A 22,311-nucleotide genomic window follows, 5' to 3' on the forward strand; every position below is an offset into this window, starting at 1 on the left:
ACCCAAGCCGAATTCGGGGGTGATAAGCTTGAAGTAGGACCGAAACAGTTCGCATGAGAGCGTAGGTCGACAGAAGCGAAACCTGGGAGCTTCCAGGAAGTGCTAGTGGAACAGACAATCTGCCCGCAAAAATGCCGAGACTGACTTATCGCCTATGCGCAGAGGCCCCTGCGGTCGTTCGGGCTGGGTCAGCAAACAAGGCCTGATCCGCTACGACGGGGCCTAACCTGAAGAGACCCTGCTCAATAGATTGGGTGTCTCTTAGGTAGTAGTTGATGAAGACGTTCTGCGTTCTCCAGAAGCCTGCCCTCAGAATGTGTTTGAGGGGGGGGGGCACCTGACGCTAGCGCTAGTGAGTTAGCAATCGCACGGACCTCATGTTCTCGTACTTGGTGTCTCTGCAAGGTCTGTGTTGAGGAGGATATTGTATTATAGACCTCCAGTACAGTCGCAGTAATCCACCTGGAGATGGAAGTCGGGGAAGCCGGCTTATCCTGTTTGCCAGGGCCGTAACACAAAAATATGTGTTTGGTTCCCCGTCTGGAAAACCTGGTACGGTTCTCGCGGCAACTCAGCGCTCGGACCGGGCAGAGAAGCAATTCCTCCTGATCCTCCGGACCGACAATATTTGCCAGCCGGGGGATGACGATCGGGTGAGGATCATGTCCTGGGATTTGGTTCTAGGCGAGAAACCCGATTCGTGTCTTTAGCACAACTTGATTGTCCATAACGGAGGTACATCATCCGAGAAGGACAATGCCCCCAGCTCTGGCCGACGCCTACCTGAGGCGAGGACCAGCAGGAAGACTATTTTCCACGTCAAAAATTTGAGTGGTGCTTGATCAGAGGCTCAAAAGGCGGTCTGCTTAGAGCGGACAACACATCCGACAAGTCCCAGTTGGGCGGTTCCCTTGTATGGGGTCTCAGCGTCTGGAAAGCAGTAAATAGTCTCCTAATAGTAGGACAATTGGTTAGCCTTGTTCCCGTACGTTTGAATGGAGGGGCACAAGGCCGACCTGTAGCCACCGATCGCTGCGTAGGACAAACCCACCTCGTCAAACAGGTGGACGAAGGAGCCTGCTACCTGGCCAATAGAGGGATGGTATCGATCAATCTCCCTTCCGCTACACTAACCAGTGTATGCTCGCAGCCTAGAAATGTAGGCTGCATTGGTGGAATCCCTGTTCGCCCTGGCCAGGACGTTGGCAACCCGCTCAGATAAAGCTTTCGTATGGGCGGGTCTAATGAGAGCCTCTATGCGGGTAAGTGATACCCGCTGGGCTTGTGGTAGTGCGCCGTCTGGTTGGGACGGCATGTCCGGTAAGTCCGGAAGCACTGCTGGTGTTTCGACTATCGTTTCCGACAGAAGTGGAAACTAGGCCCTGTTTGGCCAATTGGGTGCGACCAATGATAATATGCAGGTGTGCACCTGTCGAAGTCTTCTCCGGTGCCCGGTGGACTAGCGAGAAGGGAGGAAAAGCGTACACAACTAAGTGGGACTGCGGGGTAGTAAAGCGACCCTGGCCCAGGCTCCTGGAGTCAGCAGGAGTGTTACGTACGTCGGGAGCTTGGTGTTCCGGGGTGCGGCAAACGGTCTAACCTTGGACCGTCCACAGCCGAAACAGCCTGGAGGCTACCCACTGGGGTATCAGCCACTCCGTGTCCTGGAGACGGAGTCACCCTGAAAGGGCGTCGCCAGACTGTTCCTCACCCCTGGAAGGTGGTGTGCGGTTAGCTCCACATTGTATTCCAGGCACCAAAGGAGGATTTTGCTCCGCTAGGACTGACAACGATGGGGAATGCGTCCCCCTCCTTCTTGAAGGAGACCACCGCTGCGTTGTCTGTGAGGAGCAGGACTCTGTGGTCTCGAACTACGGGTAGAAAGCGTGGTAGTGCTAAGTACACTGCTCACAGTTCGAGCGTGTTGATATGGTGGTCCCGAAACTATGCGAGAGCCATATCCTTGGGCTTGTTCGTCCAATAGATGTGCTCCCCAACCCTGGGGGGAGGCATCTGTTACCAGAGTCATACCTGCGGCGAGCGGGTCCAAGGAGGCCTCTCTGCCCGAGGTTAGCCAGAGACAACCACCAGGGCAGGGCTTCCTTCACTTGGTCCGAGATCGAAACCTGCCTATCTAGTTCCCATAGGAGAGCTCGGCGTTATAACAAGCGTTATACCGGGCAGCTGCGTAGTGCGGCCTGGGGAACGACCCTTCAAACCAAGGTCATCATTCCGATGATCTGCATTAGTTCACGGAGGGACACTGAGGGAACGCTGACTAGGCATTCGGCTAGGCCGCTTAGCGCTAAGCAATACGCTTGAAATAGCTAAGCCAAGCTTACCTCTGTGTCAAAACTCCATGCCCAGGGACACCAACTGTGCGTTGGCTCGAGGTGGGACTTGTCGATTTACTAACGAGCCCAACTGGTGAAGTAAATCCTGTGTTAACCTGATGCGTTTGGCTATTACCCCTTGCCCGGGTTGTTGGTAACCAGTAGTCTGGGTACGGATTGAGGTGTACCGACATCTGGTGAAGCAGCAGCACTACCTGTTTCATCACTCTGGTGAACACGTAGGGCGCTGCGCCTAACCCGAACGGGGGGGGGCACCGAAATTCGAATACTTGGCCCAGCTGGGCGATTTGAATTTGAAGGAGATGGCAACTCGCTAGGTGCATCGGTACATGCAGGTAGGCCCCGCTTAAGTCTAGCGGGGCTAGCCAGTCAAAACGGTGGATGGAGAGAAGAACCCTGAATGGTGTCTCCATGTGGAACCGATCGAGGGGCACGTACTGATTCAGTCTGTCTAGGTCCAAAACTGGACGCCTGCCACTTGTAGATTTGGTACTACGAACACATTTGGGTAGAAGCCTGGACTTAGTTCCGGCTGATGTACCCTGTGTATGACGTCTTTCCCAGCAAATTGCTACTTCCTGTCTGATTGCTTCCGCCTTGCGAGAGTCCCCTGGCAGTGCCCAACATGGGAGACACTGACGGGGGGAAATGGAGATTTCAGCGGTATGCTGTAAACAGATGTCACCACCTGGAAAGGTCCAGGTATCGGTCACCCGCCGTCTCCAAACCGGACTACACCGGCGCAATCTGTGTAAGACAGGGATGTGTGGCCATGTGTTCGGCAGTTGCGAGGGGGGTGCTCCCTTCCCCCATGAGGTGAGTTCCCCAAGGCCTGAAGTAGTCACTAAGTTGTGACCTGGCCACTCACCGAACACGTGCCTGTCCCCCCCGGTTGCAGAGGTGAGCGTCAAACATGCTTCCCCTGCTGCCGGGTAGACGTCCGCCCAGAGAGGGTGAGGAGCCACCACCTGGCTCTTACCTCCCTGGGGGCGTGTCACTACCCTTCCCTCCCACGGAAGGGTATAAGCGCTTGCCTCCTGGCTGACTCTGGCTAGCGGACGACGCCCTAGGGCGTTGTGTTTTCTGTGCTTGGGGTGCCCTCCGCTTGCCCATGGCAGGACCAACTGGCTAGCGGATTCGATCTGAACCCCCTGATTCATTGCACTCCGAAGCTCCGAGACTGTACCCACCATTCCCTGAACAAAGAGGGTGGAGGGTGTCCAGTCTGCGTCACTGAGGTGGGGACGTACCCCGGCTCAGCTTGTCGGCGAAAACATGTGCGTCTAAGGCCGCGTCTCGTAGCACAGTAGTGGCCCTGGCCAAGCGAGCCAGGCAACACTAGGGGGTGTTGCACGTAGATGTGCGGTGGCCCACCAGTAAAAATGTCGCCTGGTCTAGGAGGCTGGTGCGTTCTGCCTACAAGGTCACCAGAGTGCTGGGCACGCATAATAATGCGCTCAAGCAACTCTGCCCTCAGGGCTGGATGGGTCGTCCTCAATTGGCAAAGACACCCATGGAACGCGGCTATCCCCCTTTGCCCGGTTTGCCAAATTCGTGGTACCGGGGTCTGGGGAAGGTGCCTTGGAATCCAGTTGGGGGCGTTTTGGTCTCATCGCACGCTATGGAGTCTGATCCCGAAACACACCGACCGGGTAGCGTTTGGTCCAGTGGGAAGTGTTGCCTAACGTTATCCCCACCCGGGGGCCTTAAGCATTACATCCTCCGTGGCTGACCAACGCCGCCCATCAACACCGTTTGCGTGCTCTGCGCCCCACTCCGCACTCAGACGGACAGGGAGAAACGTGCCGATGGGGTTGCTTTGGATCCCGACGCCCGTGATCCCATAAGCATTGAAGCAACCTTAGGTGGTCGCTTTAGGATCAAGGGTGGGGGTATATACATCATATCACTGGGATCGATGATACTCCACCTCACCCCAAAAGCGTGGCTCACCGAGTCATATAGATGTAAGACTCTGAGGGACCGCCCGGAGTACCGGCTGTATCCAACGCGAGCGAACTGCGTCTCCTTTCACTTTAAATATGTGAGAGGGAGCGTGTTCGACTGTGCGTCTCATGACAGGGTCGGTCCCTCTGGGGACGCCCGTGGGTCGGTAAGAAAGGAGTCAAAACCCACAGCGGGGACCGGACACAAGGATAAATTCGTTACCGTTGTACAGTTACCGCGTGACGAACCCTAGCTGGCTGAAAGTGGGGGGGTCAACGTGTGCCCTGCCCTGAAAGCCCTGCCCCGAGATCGGAGACTTGGCTGCCAGCACCCCGTTGGCATTCAGTGCCCGAGGATCCAGAGAAGGACCGGTGTAATTAGCCTGAGCCTCGGCCACCCCCCAAAATAGTGGGAGAGCCGTGACTGGGAACGGGGGTTCCCCGGAAGAGACGTGTTTGAATGCAAACATGCTTTTGTGTCTCTTCCTGCTTGCCCACCGAGGGGACACAGTGGAAACAGCTCGCTCGGACTGCGTCTGATCTACCCGGCCTGCCAGGGACGCAATTGCCCCGACAGTCCTTCGACCAAAGCCCTCAACTCGGAGGCAAACCCGGTGCCGTGCGAGGAAGGATCAACAAAGAGACCCGCAACGGGCCCCATAGGAGGAAAGCCTCCAGGTACCTCCACCGTCGGGCCTCTTACTCAACGTCCCGGTACATGAAGTACCGGTAGCCGAGCGTGAGGACTTTCCACTCGCGACCTTGCTGTGACGCGGTCAGTCTCAGCGATTTTGATGGCTCTGAAAGAAAATCTCAGGCCTCAGAACTCCAGTGAAAAAAAAAACAAAAACAAAAAAACGCTTTCACGCAAAAACCTCGAAACCCGCACGTAGCTACGACAAAGTATCTCGGATGCGGGTTCTATGCTGGTAAATTCTGAATATAACTACTGCACGGTCGACTCAAAACACGAGGAGACCGGAATGAAAATGGCAGCGAGCCCTGGTGCTGTCATTACATCTATATATTGCTAAATACATTGAAATAAAAGACGACATGCATGAGGGAAACGAATTACAGTTGTAAAAGGTGCCGCCATGAAAACCAACTGGTTACGTAGGGCGCCGGATTTTAATTTCTTTGTTGTGAAAAATACTACACACAAAGGGGAAAACGACACAAGGGTAAAAAATGACAAGGAAAACTTATCCTACCAGCTACCATGTCGGATGCCGTGCAGCGGCAACAACCCAAGCTATAAATCCGGACAGGGAAAAAAAAAGCAGGCGATCCAGCAGAGCTCGCTAGATTTCATCTTCACTCGAGGCGGAGAGAAAATCAGAGTGATGGACGGCTACCTGGGGCGCTGCCAGGTGGCCTCGGTCACGTGGGTTCGTGACGTAAGGGGTAAAAGAATCTTGAGGTCATGGGGCTTCCCCTGACCTGGATTCTATCTCTCCGTCACCGGCAGAATCGCTGATTAATGCCTACAGTTCAAAATAGTCATTTTGACTGACCGGAGTCTATGGTGGGTAATTGAACGTAGTGAATATAGTGCATTAGACAATTCAACAAACATGAACTGTAATTTATGCAGTACCCTTCCACCAAGGTTGTATAAAATATCTATGGCTTTAATGTAAAGTCACATGGACATTTTAATCCCGAAATGTTGTTTAAGCACTGGACTAACTTGTATCTTGTTGCTGTAAGTGTGTATGCTCTGAACTGATTCGTAAAGAAACAAAGTTTTATACACAAGGCCATTAGCACAATTATAGATTAAAATTCAAGACAGATTTTAGGTAGTTAAATATCAAACTTTCTCTGGACAGGTGAATAAAGTTTTTAGAAAGTCATATCAGTATTACCGGTAGTAAGAAATCAGCACAGACATGAATAAAAACAAAATGGCTGCCAGTCGGCCATTTTCATTTGAATCTCAAAAACAAATAAAATCAACTTTCCGATTCTAATGCTAAATATTCATGTAATCTGATTATGCAAATGTTCAGCAAGTAAATAAATTGAAACATTCATGGAACATGGGAGAATAGCATCCTCTCCCCTGTCCTTCTACCTTCCATGGTCACAGCATGTCTGAGAAATGATTCCAGAGACATGGACGTACCCCAAATTAACAGTTGTTTGAAAACTGGGACTATTAAATAGACCATAATACATACCTTAGTCCTATCAGCAAGGAGTATGTTTCTTGTAGCCAAGTCTCTGTGTACAAAGCCCATCTCCTCTAGATACATCATACCAAATGCAATCTGAGCAGCCCAAGTTTTGAAATCAATCTCCTTTATATCCGCTCTATGATCAAACAAGTAATCTAGTAAACTTCCCATTGTTATTAGTTCTTGAACCTGGATTAGAAAATATTCTGTTGTCATTGTTGGAATTCCTCTAATCTGTATTTGTCTAAAAATTATTATGTAATTATTAATTTGGACAAAGGTCAGCAATTTTCTTTAACCCAGTATGAAATATTTTTTTTCAGATAAAAACTGTAAAATTAAACAATTTTAGAACAATTAGAATCCAATATCAAAGCATTTCATCATACAAATATAATTTATTTTGATTTTCAATAATTCATGACCACTATAACTACCCATGTTATAAACACTAAATATGATTTTAAGGGAATGGAACATTTTCACTACAGCAACATTTGGTGAATCGCTCATAAATCATGATTTTCCCATGTTTCTTGAAAATATGTTATTTACTGTAACACCTTGTTTTCTTGTTTTCGCTGCTGGCAAATAATCTGTTATGTGTGATATAGATTATAAATATGATGTTGATTTTTCTGAATAACATTCTGAACAATTTAAACCAACAACTGTAGTATCTATTTGTTTTCACAGGCAAGTATATGTCTATGGTTTATAGTTTCAGATGACAAACATTGTTATGTTTTTATAATTCTCAAAATATCTTACATCCAATCAGACAAGATATGCCATATTACTGAGAAAAGAGGAGGGTCTCAAAAACTGTCTGTCTGTGTACTTACTATCATCATACGTGCACCAGAAACTACTCCATATAATTCCACTATACAAGGGTGATTTAATCCAGCCATTATCTCTGCTTCACGGAAGAACTCATTACTACTCAACAGATTATCATCACGTAATGTCTTCAGTGCCACCTGCACTCTTAAGCCATTATCTTTGGTCCACATACCGTCCAATACGGCTCCAAACTCTCCCTCACCGAGCTCACGACCTAATCGTATTGAATAAGAAATCAAATTTAAAATAGTTAGGTTTGGCTGAATAGGAGGAAGCATCATACAGTTTATGAACTGATTATATTTTGCTCTACATATGCTTAATATTGCGCTGGATACATTCCTCTTGAAATGCTTCTATCACAAAACTAAAATGCCTATGAATTTATTAAAAATGAGTGTCTCAATGACAACAATCGCCAGCACGTAACTTGAATTCTCAAAGACAAGTCAGAACAGGATTCAGTAGAAGACAACAGATTTTTTTGATAGAATGGGCCAAAGTTGGCTAGTAAAATCATTGCCTGTACTTGTTTGTGATGGCTGAGAATATTTGACCCATTCTAATGATATTTAATGACCACTCATTTCTGACATTTTTTATATTTGGTAGTTACTCTCAAGTTACTTTTATCTTTATATCTCATTAAAAACTAGTTATATAAACTTAAGAAGACAGAATTCAAATAAAACAAGCCATGCATGGCACAGTCCCTGTTAGTTATCAAATCTAAGTTATATAGTTTTGTGTATAGTAATATATATAATACAAGTACTTGTTCATAATGAGAGGTATTGGAATTATTATTATTTAAAACAAAAAGGCTATCAATCGGCCATTTTGAATCAGGTCATCAAACCGATACATCTGTATATATGACATGACGTATAATGAATATATAAAATTTGAACATCAGTGAAAGCATGTCAGAGATATGGCTCTAGAATCGCATTTTTTAAAACAAAATGGCCACCAGTCAGCCATTTTAAATCCATCTGATAAACAAATTCATGTGCACCGAGGACGCATAACACACCTACACACACACGTGTACACATGCATGGATGCACATGACCACACACACAAACAGCAATAACTTCCATTGTATGTGTTACACATGGAAGTAAAAATTTACATATTTACACAACTCACCAATGCTGATTGTTTTGATATCTATATATAATAGTTTCTTGGCTGGGTGCTTTATTTTTTTACTTTCACGCTTTGTTTTCCTTGGTTTTGCTGTTGGTGCAGATTCTGACTGTTGTGGTATAGGAGGCTGAAAAGTACAACAATGCGATCATTTGATAAATACCAAGGTGATCAACCAATTAGTATAATGCTGTGTTGACCAGCCATTCACAGTGTATAGGGTGACCAACCAATCACAGTCAGATGATAGGGTGACCAACCAATCACAGTTAGATGACAGGCTGCCCAACCAATCACAGTTAGATGATAGGGTGACCAACCAATCACAGTTAGATTATAGGGTGACCAACCAATCACAGTTAGATGATAGGGTGACCAACCAATCACAGTCAGATGATAGGGTGACCAACCAATCACAGTTAGATGATAGGGTGACCAACCAATCACAGTTAGATGATAGGGTGACCAATCAATCACAGTTAGATGATAGGGTGACCAACCAATCACAGTTAGATGATAGGGTGACCAACCAATCACAGTCAGATGATAGGGTGACCAACCAATCACAGTCAGATGATAGGGTGACCAACCAATCACAGTTAGATGATAGGGTGACCAACCAATCACAGTGAAATAATAGGGTGCTCAACCAATCACAGTCAGATGATAGTGTGACCAACCAATCACAGTTAGATGATAGGGTGACCAACCAATCACAGTCAGATGATAGGGTGACCAACTAATCACAGTTAGATGATAGGGTGACCAACCAATCACAGTTAGATGATAGGGTGACCAACCAATCACAGTGAAATAATAGGGTGCTCAACCAATCACAGTCAGATGATAGGGTGACCAACTAATCACAGTTAGATGATAGGGTGACCAACCAATCACAGTTAGATGATAGGGTGACCAACTAATCACAGTTAGATGATAGGGTGACCAACCAATCATAGTTAGATGATAGGGTGACCAACCAATCACAGTCAGATGATAGGGTGACCAACCAATCACAGTTAGATGATAGGGTGACCAACCAATCACAGTCAGATGATAGGGTGACCAACCAATCACAGTTAGATGATAGGGTGACCAACCAATCACAGTCAGATGATAGGGTGACCAACCAATCACAGTTAGATGATAGGGTGACCAACCAATCACAGTTAGATGATAGGGTGACCAACCAATCACAGTCAGAGTCAGATGATAGGGTGACCAACCAATCACAGTTAGATGATAGGGTGACCAACCAATCACAGTCAGATGATAGGGTGACCAACCAATCACAGTTAGATGATAGGGTGACCAACCAATCACAGTGAAATGATAGGGTGACCAACCAATCACAGTTAGATGATAGGGTGACCAACCAATCACAGTGAAATGATAGGGTGCCCAACCAATCACAGTCAGATGATAGTGTGACCAACCAATCACAGTTAGATGATAGGGTGACCAACCAATCGCAGTTAGATGATAGGGTGACCAACCAATCACAGTCAGATGATAGGGTGACCAACCAATCACAGTTAGATGATAGGGTGACCAACCAATCACAGTCAGATGATAGGGTGACCAACCAATCACAGTTAGATGATAGGGTGACCAACCAATCACAGTTAGATGATAGGGTGACCAACCAATCACAGTCAGATGATAGGGTGACCAACTAATCACAGTTAGATGATAGGGTGCCCAACTAATCACAGTTAGATGATAGGGTGACCAACCAATCACAGTTAGATGATAGGGTGACCAACTAATCACAGTTAGATGATAGGATGACCAACCAATCACAGTTAGATAATAGGGTGACCAACCAATCACAGTCAACCATCGCTATCACTATTTGACCGTGTTACATGATGCCTTCTGGAGGCGATGGTTTTTTGTTTTGTTTTTAATTATCGAATGCTGATGATACAATCACAGTTAAATGATAGAATTACCAACCAATCACAGTGAAATGATAAGGTGGGTGACCAACCAATCACAGTGAAATGATAGGGTCGGTGACCAACCAATAACAGTGAAATTCAAGGAAGACCAACCAAATTATAGGGTGGTCACCTTCAATCACAGTCATCAAAGAGGGGACCAACTTATCATAGTCACCCAATCATAGTAAAATGCCTTAGTAACCAGTTGATCACAGATAAATTCATATTAGTTCAATAAAAGTTATATCAATAAGTATTTGTATCTCACTACTTTTAAATCTTTAATTCATATTTAAAATATATTTAACATCTCACTAAAATTACTATATTGGCCACTATTTCTCATTTCTGCACTTACCATAGGTTTTTTTTGAAGAAGTTTAGTTTCTCGTTCATACATATACATGTCAGGTACTGCACGTTGAATCGGTGAAACTGGTTGACCCAACATACCAGGTAAACCATCATCATAGCGTGTATAGTGTTCCACTAGATTTTCCAGTGTTTGAAATAAAGGTCCATCATCTATGTAATACATGTCATCCTATGAATTAAAGTAATAAATGTTAACAGTCTATCCTATAATCATGTTAAATCAATGTAAAAGTACATGGGGGTTGGCAGGATAAGGATTATATTTACATTCTTGGCCACTCAGAGTTGACCATTAGAAAGTGTAGCAAATACTTGATAGAGACAATTATTTACAGCAATTTGAATGTATTATGAAAACAATAAAGTTAAAGTGAAAGAAAACAATGCTTTGATCAGTATCTAAGATATAGATGCATGTTTATGGTCACTCGGAGTGAACATTATTTTTTTGCTTTTTTTACCCAGACAATCTTGGCGAGATAATGTTAAAATTTCAGAGCTTTATCAATGGTAGAACATACTGAAAAACACAATTTTGAAATATAGGGAACCAAGGCATGCGTATGTAATAAAAGTCCCGAAAATTTGTTTATGTTGCTGTTTGATTGACAAGTCACAGCTGATGATATATGCAAATGAGTTGCTGGCCTCAGTATTGTGCGGCGATGTGTGACTTCCTGTTCTGACTCCCTGTCTAATTACCTCAAGTATGGTCAACTAGTCTCACAAACTACTAAAAAACAGACAAGACATAGCAAGGCAAGTGGAATGAAAAAATAAAACATACAGTAGTAAATGATAAATAAACTTGTTCACCCTTATCTCACAAACATGTCAACAACTTTCCAACCTGGAAGTTTTTGCGCAAAACAAGCTTCAAATCTGTCCGCTGTCTGCTGCATGAAAATCGGTCAGAGACATGACAATCGGTCAGAGACATGACAATCGGTCAGAGACATGACAATCGGTCAGAGACATGACAATCGGTCAGAGACATGACAATCGGTCAGAGACATGAAAATCGGTCAGAGACATGACAATCGGTCAGAGACATGACAATCGGTCAGAGACATGACAATCGGTCGGAGACATGACAATCGGTCGGAGACATGACAATCGGTCGGAGACATGACAATCGGTCGGCTACTTGAAAATTGCTTTGCTTCTTGAAAATCACAGTAACACAAATTATTTAATTTTTAAAGAAAACAAAAGGGAAACAGTTGACTATATGCACCCCAGTGGGCTATAGGATGTTGCATTTGTGTCACATACTGTATTTGTTATGATGCACTTTTAAAACTACATAACGGCATGGTGTAAAACTTGTATGTGTATTTACTAAAAATTTGCAACATGTACAATAAGGATTTAAAATTTAAATCGAGAGCAATGACTTGACATAAACAGAAAGCTCTTTAACTTAACATTGAGAAGAAATACCTAAGCTTGATAATATTTCTTGTTCTTATTTTTGCCGTTATTTTAATTATCACTATTGTTCTTTTGCAAAAACATGCATACTTAGTCTAGTATTAATTTTTCGCTGTTATTGTAAATAACATTATTGTTGTTTAGGAATAGATATCCATATTGTTTCGCAATTATAAGTTTATATCACCGATATTTGCACTGGCTTTATGGGCAAGATTTGTTTTCGCTTTCTTTTATAATTTAAAAATCACAAGCTGGTTGTGTGGTGTGCTGATAACAACCTCCAGGTGAATTTGGCCAAAACGAAGGAGATGGTCAATGATTTCTGTTTGAAAAAGACGCCCATCTTTCTATTGGTCATTGACGGCTCGGAGGTGGAGCGCGTTGACTGCATCAAGTTTCTCGGTGTCCACATATTCAGTGACTTGACTTGGTTGGTGCATGTCGGGCACTGCGTCATGAACATCAGTTATGAAGACTGGAGGTTCCTGGACGGTGTGGTGGCGGGCGCATTGCGTATTATTGGGATCCAAATTCCCCCTCTATGCGATGTGTACTGAAAGCAACAACGTCCCAGTCAGCCAAAGGCTTCCACCACATAGCCGTCCAAAGCATGACATCAAATTTATGTAAGAGCCCTAGGTAGTCTTTGTGTGGGAGGGGCTTTATGTGTCGTGCCAAAAAACGCAACCATTGCAATTATTTTAGATAACATATTGTTGGTCTGTGCGATTAGTTTGGTTCTTTCGCCTCAGATTTGACAATCAAACCAATTTTTTTTTTTAAATATTTCATGATCATTAGTACGGTACAACCCGTAGTTTGGAATCATGTGGTATATGAACAACTGTTTCCCTCAGTGCAGTTTTCATGCATTAGTTTGTGACTTTGAGGACGATTTTTCATCTATTTTTCCTCAAATTGTTTTTATTTTTATTTTATTTTTTCACATGATGATTGAACATTGATGGTTGATGTGTAGTGGATTTTGATATTTAGTTGTGATGCAATAGCCATTTTGAGGACGATAAATGTCACTTTCATAAAACAGGCATTATCTCAGTTTGTGTTTTCTGGTTGGTCAGAGAGATTGAAACTTGATTAGTTCTCACAGGTTTTGTCAGTTTGACTTTAAATTTTAACACTATTTGGATGACGTCTTCACAAACAAAACAACGTCTGGGCTTATATTTAAAGTTTTGCATTCTCAGACAATGTCATTTGAAGTGTGAAATACTGACAGGGATTGAATATATGACATCTATATGCCCGGAAACCCATTTGTTAATAAATAACTGATATTGTAAAAGTTTCACTTGAAATGATCACCAAATGTGTGAGCATTTAGATTTGAACGCCGCGTCTTGGGCAAACTGAAAACCACAAGTAGAGATAATTTGCATAACCATTCACTCAGAAAAATTTTTGTTAATGCTAATAATTACAGTTCCAAATTTAAACCTAATTAAATATAGTGCATACTATAGAGATTCCATCATTACTTTTTTTTCACCTTGTTTCTTCATTATTTATTTGCTAAGCATTCGAAAGAAACAATGTTTGTACCTGTTTTCTATATTTTAAAATCGTTTTTTGAGTATGTTCCACTATTTGCAAAGACTGTCTGGGTAATAAAAAGCAAAAAAAAAAAAATTCCCACAAACCTGCTATATATATACCCTAATGCTCCCCAAACTTTCTGATGGTCAACTCCTAAATCAAAGCAAGACTTAATAAACATTCATAGTTAAACTATGTGAATTCTGCAGACAAAATTATTACAAAGAATATACACTCACTTTGTGTACAATCTCAAAATTATAGATTATTTTGAACATGCACATCGTCAATACAGGTATGCCACCTTTATTTTTACTCAGTCTAATTAAGAAGCGGCCATCTTGACGGTGAAATTTTTCCAGCATGTTGCCTGCTTCACTGCGACTCAATTCACCATGCAGCCACTCGCTTGGTGATGTCCTAGCTGGTGGTGGTACATAATCCTCTGAAAGATTGAATATATAACCCTATTAGTAGAAGTCATTTGTTGTGTAAATTGTGTTTTTCTAGTGCAATGCAATGATGAGAACACATTTCTGGATCTCAAATTCCAGCAATCCCTGATATAAAAAAAGATTATTAAATTTGACATGAAATTTTCACATCATTTTCATTGTTAGATTATATTGGAATACATGTGAATGCAATCACTCAAAACGTGTCACTGAATAAAGGCCCTGGCGAATCTAGTAGCCTGAAAATGATGATCTTGAAGAATTTTTACTGGTATGTCTTAATTATAAGTGCATGATATATGTGAGAAGTTTGAATGTGATCGATCTACGTCAGAAATATAGCTCTGAAGCAGCATTTGTGAAAACAAAATGGCCACCAGTCAGTCATTTTAAATTCAATTAAAAAACAAATCATTGTCAATGACATAGACCCCATCCAGTGTTTAATTACTGTGTCAATCAAAAACAATGATAGATGTAGATTATGTTGCAGGTGTGTTCAGCATGTTAATGTGTTACTGAGTACAGTATGAAAATAAAACATGGTCACCAGTCGGACATTTTGGATTGAATTACAATGCAGACGTGCATTAAAACCATCACCAATAATATTCAACCCAACTTTGAATAAAATCCACAATATCCGAGAAATGATTGACATGTTCAAATGTTTTTGGGGACTAAAATGGCCACCAGTTTGTCAGAGTTCAAAATGAAAAACAAATGTACATGTACAACTATACTTTTGCAGAACCTTACTTTGGAATTGAGGGGGCACCCATTTTTCAAGGATAAAATTCATAAAACAGCACAGCATCAAGGCAATTACCTCTGTCCTAATCTACCAATTATTTGCAATTTTGATTACAGAACATTCAATAAACTCATAAGAGGTAGTTGCAAACTTTGACAATTAGATGCTGAATGTTTCAGTTTGTTGGAATGGTTCTTCCTGAATTAATATCGAGCAATAACAATTGCAATGTTATAGTGTAATGACTGGGCATGTTAAATTTATATGTAGTTACTACCAATAATGACTCATTGTGACACTTTGTTTTGCTTTATCCAAGTTTACATGTTTTGTCTTTGTGTAAAGTTTGAATGAGATCAGTCAACAAGTGTCTGAGATATGATTCTTGACAGACAGACAGGCGGGTGAGTGAACGAACCCCAAATTAACAGTCTTCGATTTCAAACTTTGCCGAAACAGGAACTGATAATTGACATGCATCAAAGCCCATGAAGTTCAATGTATGTACCGTACCAAAACAAAATTCTATGATGCACAACCAGGATTCTATTCTGAAATGGCAAAAATGCTTGATTTTGATGCATTTTAGTCATAAATTTACAGCCAGTCAATATGAATTTATTATTAATTATGACAAGATGCTAACTCAAATACATGTATCTATAGCCAATCTCAGTTTTATAGTTTATTTTGTTTCTTTACCAAGAATTGTAACACAGCTTTGCTTTTCATATCTTTCAGCGAGGTCTTTTGGTGTTTTTCCATCACAACTTCTGGGATTACATGGTACGTTCATTGACAGCAAAGTACGAACACATTCAACATGCCCACGCTGAGCTGCTTCATGCAATGGCACCCAGCCTGTAGTTGGATGCCGTTCTGTTGGGTCAGCACCTTTACTTAATAACATCTTACAAGTACTTGGTCTGTTACCAGCACAGGCACACTGTTTAAAATAAAAAAAAAATTCCAGTTCTTACTAGTGATAACTTTTTGTTAATTCCATGAGTCAAGAAAAATTTGGCAGTCAAAATTTCACTGAGGGATAGAGAGACAGAGACAGAGACAGAGACAGAGACAGAGACAGAGACAGAGACAGAGACAGAGACAGAAGTAGAGCGACTTCCAACGGTGTCATAATATGAAGATACCAATCAGTCTACTATCAGTTTGACATCTTCTGTTGAGGTTGGTTTGACCCAACTCGTTCTAATTGCATACAGACCTCCAGGCATGCATAGCAAACCAGGATTGGTGTCACAAGGTGTCTTGATCGTATTTATAAGAAACAAATTTGGCATACGGTTATTGTAATGTATTACGTGTTATGTGACCCATATGTCACCCCTGGAAAAAACTGGATAAATATCTGTGTGATAAATGAACTGGTGTTGTGGACAAATTGACATCACTGTATATAAAAACAGAGACAGCAGGGTTCTGCATTTGTTGTTGCTTGAGATGTTGTCCAACATATGGGTCTACACTTTGCAATTTGGTGTTTAATATCAAAGTCTGAGAGGTCTTAAGTGAAACTGGGAAGGAAGCCTGGCGCTACAGATGCGTAGATAGAGTTCAACGCTTTAATTCATGAACTACAGTCTGATAAACTATGGTTTCAAGTAATTCATGCATGGCATTTCACAAGCTATAAACCTATAATGGTCAATAGGGCCTATAAAGATAACAATTGAGCTAGGTATTTATATGTATTGAGCTATAAACCTATAATGGTCAATAGGGCCTATAAAGATAACAATTGAGCTAGATATTTATATGTATTGAGTTATAAACCTATAATGGTCAATAGGGCCTATAAAGATAACAATTGAGCTAGGTATTTATATGTATTGAGTTATAAACCTATAATGGTCAATAGGGCCTATAAAGATAACAATTGAGCTAGGTATTTATATGTATTGAGTTATAAACCCATAATGGTCAATAGGGCCTATAAAGATAACAATTGAAGTAGGTATTTATATGTATTGAGTTATAAACCCATAATGGTCAATAGGGCCTATAAAGATAACAATTGAGCTAGGTATTTATATGTATTGAGTTATAAACCCATAATGGTCAATAGGGCCTATAAAGATAACAATTGAGCTAGGTATGTATATGTATTGAGTTATAAACCCATAATGGTCAATAGGGCCTATAAAGATAACAATTGAGCTAGGTATTTATATGTATTGAGTTATAAACCCATAATGGTCAATAGGGCCTATAAAGATAACAATTGAGGTAGGTATTTATATGTATTGAGTTATAAACCCATAATGGTCAATAGGGCCTATAAAGATAACAATTGAGCTAGGTATTTATATGTATTGAGTTATAAACCCATAATGGTCAATAGGGCCTATAAAGATAACAATTGAGCTAGGTATTTATATGTATTGAGTTATAAACCCATAATGGTCAATAGGGCCTATAAAGATAACAATTGAGCTAGGTATTTATATGTATTGAGTTATAAACCCATAATGGTCAATAGGGCCTATAAAGATAACAATTGAGCTAGGTATTTATATGTATTGAGTTATAAACCTATAATGGTCAAACTGAGGCCAACATCTGCAATAGTCAGTGAGTTATAAAGCTATTAAGGTCAAGGGACTTTTATAAAAAACAGAACAGGTAATAACGTCATGTATTTGAGTTGTAAAGATAGGAAAGAACATATACTTACATGTAATGCAGTAATAAAACTACTACTTTTACTGTTGACATTAGCTCCTGCATCTAGTAACAAGTCTACAATGTCATCACAACCATTGTATGAAGCGATATGGAGGGCAGTTTTCCCTGAAATGTTCCTTGAATCAACAGCAGAATGCTGTGGATCGTTCAATATCATTTGTACACTTGTTACATCTTTTTCAAGAGTGGCTCTAATGAAAAAAAGTTGATGAAATCAAAATGAAAATCAAGTATCTACAGTTTATTGGCTTAACTGTCAACCATTTTAATTTCAAATATTTTGTATACCTGTATTGTTAGCGTAGTATAGTGCGTAGTAAATCATGAAATTCACAGGGTAGGTGGGTTTAATGCCATAAACCATTTTAATTCAAAACTTTTGTAGCAATGAATATTTCATTGGGATCGATAAGACAGTGGGTCACAGTGACTTTTGTAGCAGTGAGCATTTAATTTTTTGCATTTTGGGGTCTTGGAACTATTATATAATATATTTGATGTCTTAATTTGTGCACATTTTAAGGAAAAAAGAAGAAACAAAATTTCTTTTCAATTTCATGCATTTTGTATTCAAATACACCTGAGATGAAAACACAACATGGTCCATGGCTAATAACGGCCAAGTGAATTTCTAATATTTTCTGGAATCTAACATTTTGGTTTTTGGCGTCATTTCAACTGATGAATTGGCGGCAAGAAATCACAATTTAAATTTTGCTGTAGTTATGCTTGTGGTACAAAATCACCCTTTCGAAAATAGGATTTTGAAATGAACGACGAAAATCGAAATCCTATTTTCAATTTGAGGCTTTTCATTTCATTGACACGCTAGAGGATATTGTTATGGGCCCAACGATAATAGATCAAAGGCGAGCAAAATCAACAATGTATCCAGTCAGTTATTTTCCAATGCTTCTTCTACATGATGATTTCATGGGTGACTTACTATGTACACTATAGAACAGTAACATTTTTCATTGTCTGTAACAAAAATTAGTTGTCTGTCTGGAAAAATAAGAGACAGAATAAGAGACGTCGGAATTTATTTTCTGGTATGTTTTATATTTTGAGCTGGCATGTGGAAATGTTCGCATAATTAGACATCAAAAGTAACGAATACAATGTCACGTTCCCGCACGGTGATTGAATAGTCCATTAATCAACCGGTCGTTTGTTCGTCACATGGTTATATTCCAGCCACACCATTTGTTGAAACCTTTTCACTGTCATTATTCAAAAGTGTTATCTCCTTTTCGAAATCGCACTTCAGTGCTTGAAAGTGTTGACTGATATAATATTTTGTAGTCCTGTAATTTTGTTCACAGACAGCCTCATTTACAATGCGGCCCACTTATTAGAGGGTGTATACCACGATGATTACAGAATCATCGCACGCTTCTTTCAGAAATTCCACTATGCTTAGATATTGAGCAACCAACCAGCAATTGATCGGGGGGGGGGGGCACTTAATGCAAATCATATTATGGAGACGTGCCGTCCTTTGGGGGGGGTCGTGAGTTTTAGCTGTTATTTTATAGAATGGGGTATTGATTTGCTTGGTTGTAGTTCCAAACTCCAGTTTGCCTGTCTAGAATGAGGCCTGGGGAGTGGGGTCTGTTTTTTTAATTTCCATATATTTTACGAGTCCTGGTGTTGAGTGGATTCAACCTAGAACTGAATAAATTTACCAAAAATTTGGTCTCTGATGGGATATACAAAATCACTATTTGGTCTATAATGGGGTATGGTTTTGAGGTGAAAATTGTCTATGATGGGGTCTGGGGTTTTACATTCAGGCCCCACACCCCTACTAAACTAACCCCCTCCCTCTCCGGGATTTGATCTCGTCGTGAGAAATCCCCTGTTTGACAAGAACACTGATATACTCAATGTCAACAATTTTTTCGATCACCATTTCAATTAGCAAGGCCATGAATCGGTAAGCATGGCTTTAGTTCCAGCAAATGATGATGTCATGTGCGAAACGAGCATATGGTAATCTATATGAAAATTAAAAAGTAGGGTCAAAACAGAGCTGACTGGTAACATTGTAGTAAGCGCGTTGCTCGGCTTGCAGTCGACTGGAAATGTGGAAATAACTGAAAAAGCCCCCCTAGCGATTCAATAAAACGTCCCAAATTGAAAATAGGATTTTGATTTTCGTCATTCATTTGCAAATTCATAAATTGAAATTACGTCAAAAACCAAAAAGTTAGATTCCAAAAAATATTAGAAAATCACTTGGCCATCATTAGCCAATTAAATTTGCACTGGCATAATACTGTGGAATACTTTACTTTCGCTGGAATTAATTTTCGCTGAAAAGGCTTTTTGGGCGTTTTGTATGGAATTTATTTTCACTGATTTTTGATAAGCTTAATGTGAAATATAGAAAAAAAAGTATATTCGCTGGATTTTATTTTCAGCGAAAATAGCGAAAATAAAGTATTCTACAGTAGTCAAATATATTTAAATCACAGATTAATCTATAAAATATAGAATGTATTAGGAAGTAATTCAAGGAAACGAACTTATATATGAATAAGTGACTACCCTGTAATTAAAACCAACAGGATACAAAAATTTTAAGAGGGTAAAGAGTTGGTAAATTTTCTACAATTTACATTTCATATATATTTTATGTTACTTCCGATCATTGTGCCTTCTTTCTAAGTATCAAAACATCTACAATTATGTTCTATAAATAGAACACGATTCGTGACTCGATTTTTTAACTACGTGGGTGGAATATTCAAGGTATTAGTAGTCAGTATGGGACGCCCCCTTGCTACCAAGTGTGTTAATTATCACCTACTTCCGCATTAGGTCGGTAAAGGAAGCTTCGATTTTTTTTATAAAAGAAACTCTACGACGAAAATAGCGATAATAATATAACAATTTGAGAATATACTGAACATTTTAAGATGTCGTTTTACCTGTGTAAAGGGGTGTTACGGCCGTACCGGCGTAGTTGGGAAGGAGGCTGGGTGCCTTTACAAAATCTCGTCAACTTCGTTGGCAGCCCATTCGCAGCCTGGCTATAATACGTTATCAACTGGTCCAACCCTTGGAATATTGGGCCATCGTCTATTTGAAATAACAAATCAGTGAATCGCTGTATTTGAAAATGTTGAGGTTGTTCGTTATGAATGACCGACAGCACAAAATCCCCCTCGGCAGTGACACTCTCCCGGATTAGATAAAGTCCCTCGGAATTCCCGTTGGTTTCCAGCAGGTGATTGGCAGTATCTCGTGTGATTTTGCCGTGGAACCACATGCTATTGACATCTTGTTCTCGGGCTTCCTTCGCATCCTTCTTCAAGAAATCGGTGACGCTAACTCGTTTGAATATTTCACATAATTCTTGTGTCACGTCCGATATCTGTTTCAACGCCTTTCCTTCTGCGGACAAAACAGTGTCTTCATAGATCGGAGACGGCGGTACGTCGTGTGGCATAAGGCGAGTCCCCGCATTTTTCAATCTGAAGCGAGCTTTGATGCCTCGTAGTAACATTGTCCAAGATTACACTAGCCGAAAAACATTGCTGTAAAGCTTAAACGAGATGTGTGGTGGTCATAACGATCAATTTGTCCGAGGCATGAAACTGTTGAAACTACTTCCTCTAGTCATGTTGATTTTTTTGGTTGTCACGTGTTCGTAGTTCAGAGGTTGCAAAGAGGCGTGGTCGCTCAAATATAGGAAGCTACAACGCGATTAGTTTCACTTCGAGATTTCACCAAAGACATTAGGAAAAGAATGTCTTTGGTGAAACTACTAAAGTTATGTGCTGTTGTGTAAATCAACCGCGGCGCTAAATAATTATGCCCCCCAGAAGTACATTTACCAAAATATTGTTACAAGCTGTAATCAAATGTTTTTATTTTCGTAACAATGTAATTTAAATAAATAAAAAAAACGTAAATTCGTAGACATAGACAAGGTGTAAAATGTAATCACCTATTTTATTTGTCCGTAACTTGTACACAGATATTACTTTTTGTAAGCGTATAAAGTATTTTCCAAATGAAATGTCGTAATTCGTACGCAATTTCCAATTTTAATTCTCGAATACAAGTTATCAAAAAACATTATAAAAATGTAATTAGGAATTTGCTTTATCTGTAAAGTGTAAAAAAAACTATATTTTACTGTAAATGGAACTTTCGTTTTCATTTCCTGTAAATGAGCACTGTGAGCCCATGTCGAAGTGAGAGCTGAGACTCACGAAACAAGTTACTACAAACGATGGGATATACTTAGTCTAGTAAGTCAGACTCTAGATAAATATTCTGGCTGGCGAAGATGTGTACTCCATAGGTGTGGTACACCCTTCGGTTTTGTTTTAATAAAGGCACAGACAAAATTCCTGAAGACAACAGTCTCTGGTCTAAAATCGATTCGCGCACTTTCTCTCCATTTTGCTCACACACCCACCCATTCCTCACAATATGAAAAACGAAAACTTACACGTTTGTGAGATTACTCAAACCACAGTCCCTCTATTCTAACAGTTTTGTAGATATGTAAATACCCCCCGCAAACTTATGTTCACGTTCAATACGATATGAAATACAGTCAACATTTCACGAATTCACATGA

General features: G+C 41.0%; 1 protein-coding gene across 1 annotated transcript in view; it reads right to left on the reverse strand.

Moving 5' to 3' along the window:
- LOC100370415 (tyrosine-protein kinase HTK16-like) overlaps positions 1–21,348 on the reverse strand; it is a 34,075-nt gene extending 12,727 nt beyond the window's left edge. Inside the window, exons 1-8 of the mRNA XM_006819078.3 lie at positions 20,648–21,348; positions 17,701–17,902; positions 15,708–15,951; positions 14,036–14,241; positions 10,786–10,971; positions 8,482–8,608; positions 7,329–7,543; positions 6,487–6,672 (exon numbers count right to left, since the gene is read on the reverse strand). Coding sequence (XP_006819141.1) covers positions 6,487–6,672; positions 7,329–7,543; positions 8,482–8,608; positions 10,786–10,971; positions 14,036–14,241; positions 15,708–15,951; positions 17,701–17,902; positions 20,648–21,225 — 1,944 coding nt within the window. The 5' untranslated portion in view covers positions 21,226–21,348. The remainder of the gene's footprint in view (positions 1–6,486; positions 6,673–7,328; positions 7,544–8,481; positions 8,609–10,785; positions 10,972–14,035; positions 14,242–15,707; positions 15,952–17,700; positions 17,903–20,647) is intronic.
- Between the last annotated feature and the right edge of the window lie 963 nt (positions 21,349–22,311).

The sequence above is a fragment of the Saccoglossus kowalevskii genome, chromosome 1 (genome assembly GCF_978046115.1).
Source record: "Saccoglossus kowalevskii chromosome 1, keSacKowa6.1, whole genome shotgun sequence".
Classification (NCBI taxonomy): domain Eukaryota; kingdom Metazoa; phylum Hemichordata; class Enteropneusta; family Harrimaniidae; genus Saccoglossus; species Saccoglossus kowalevskii.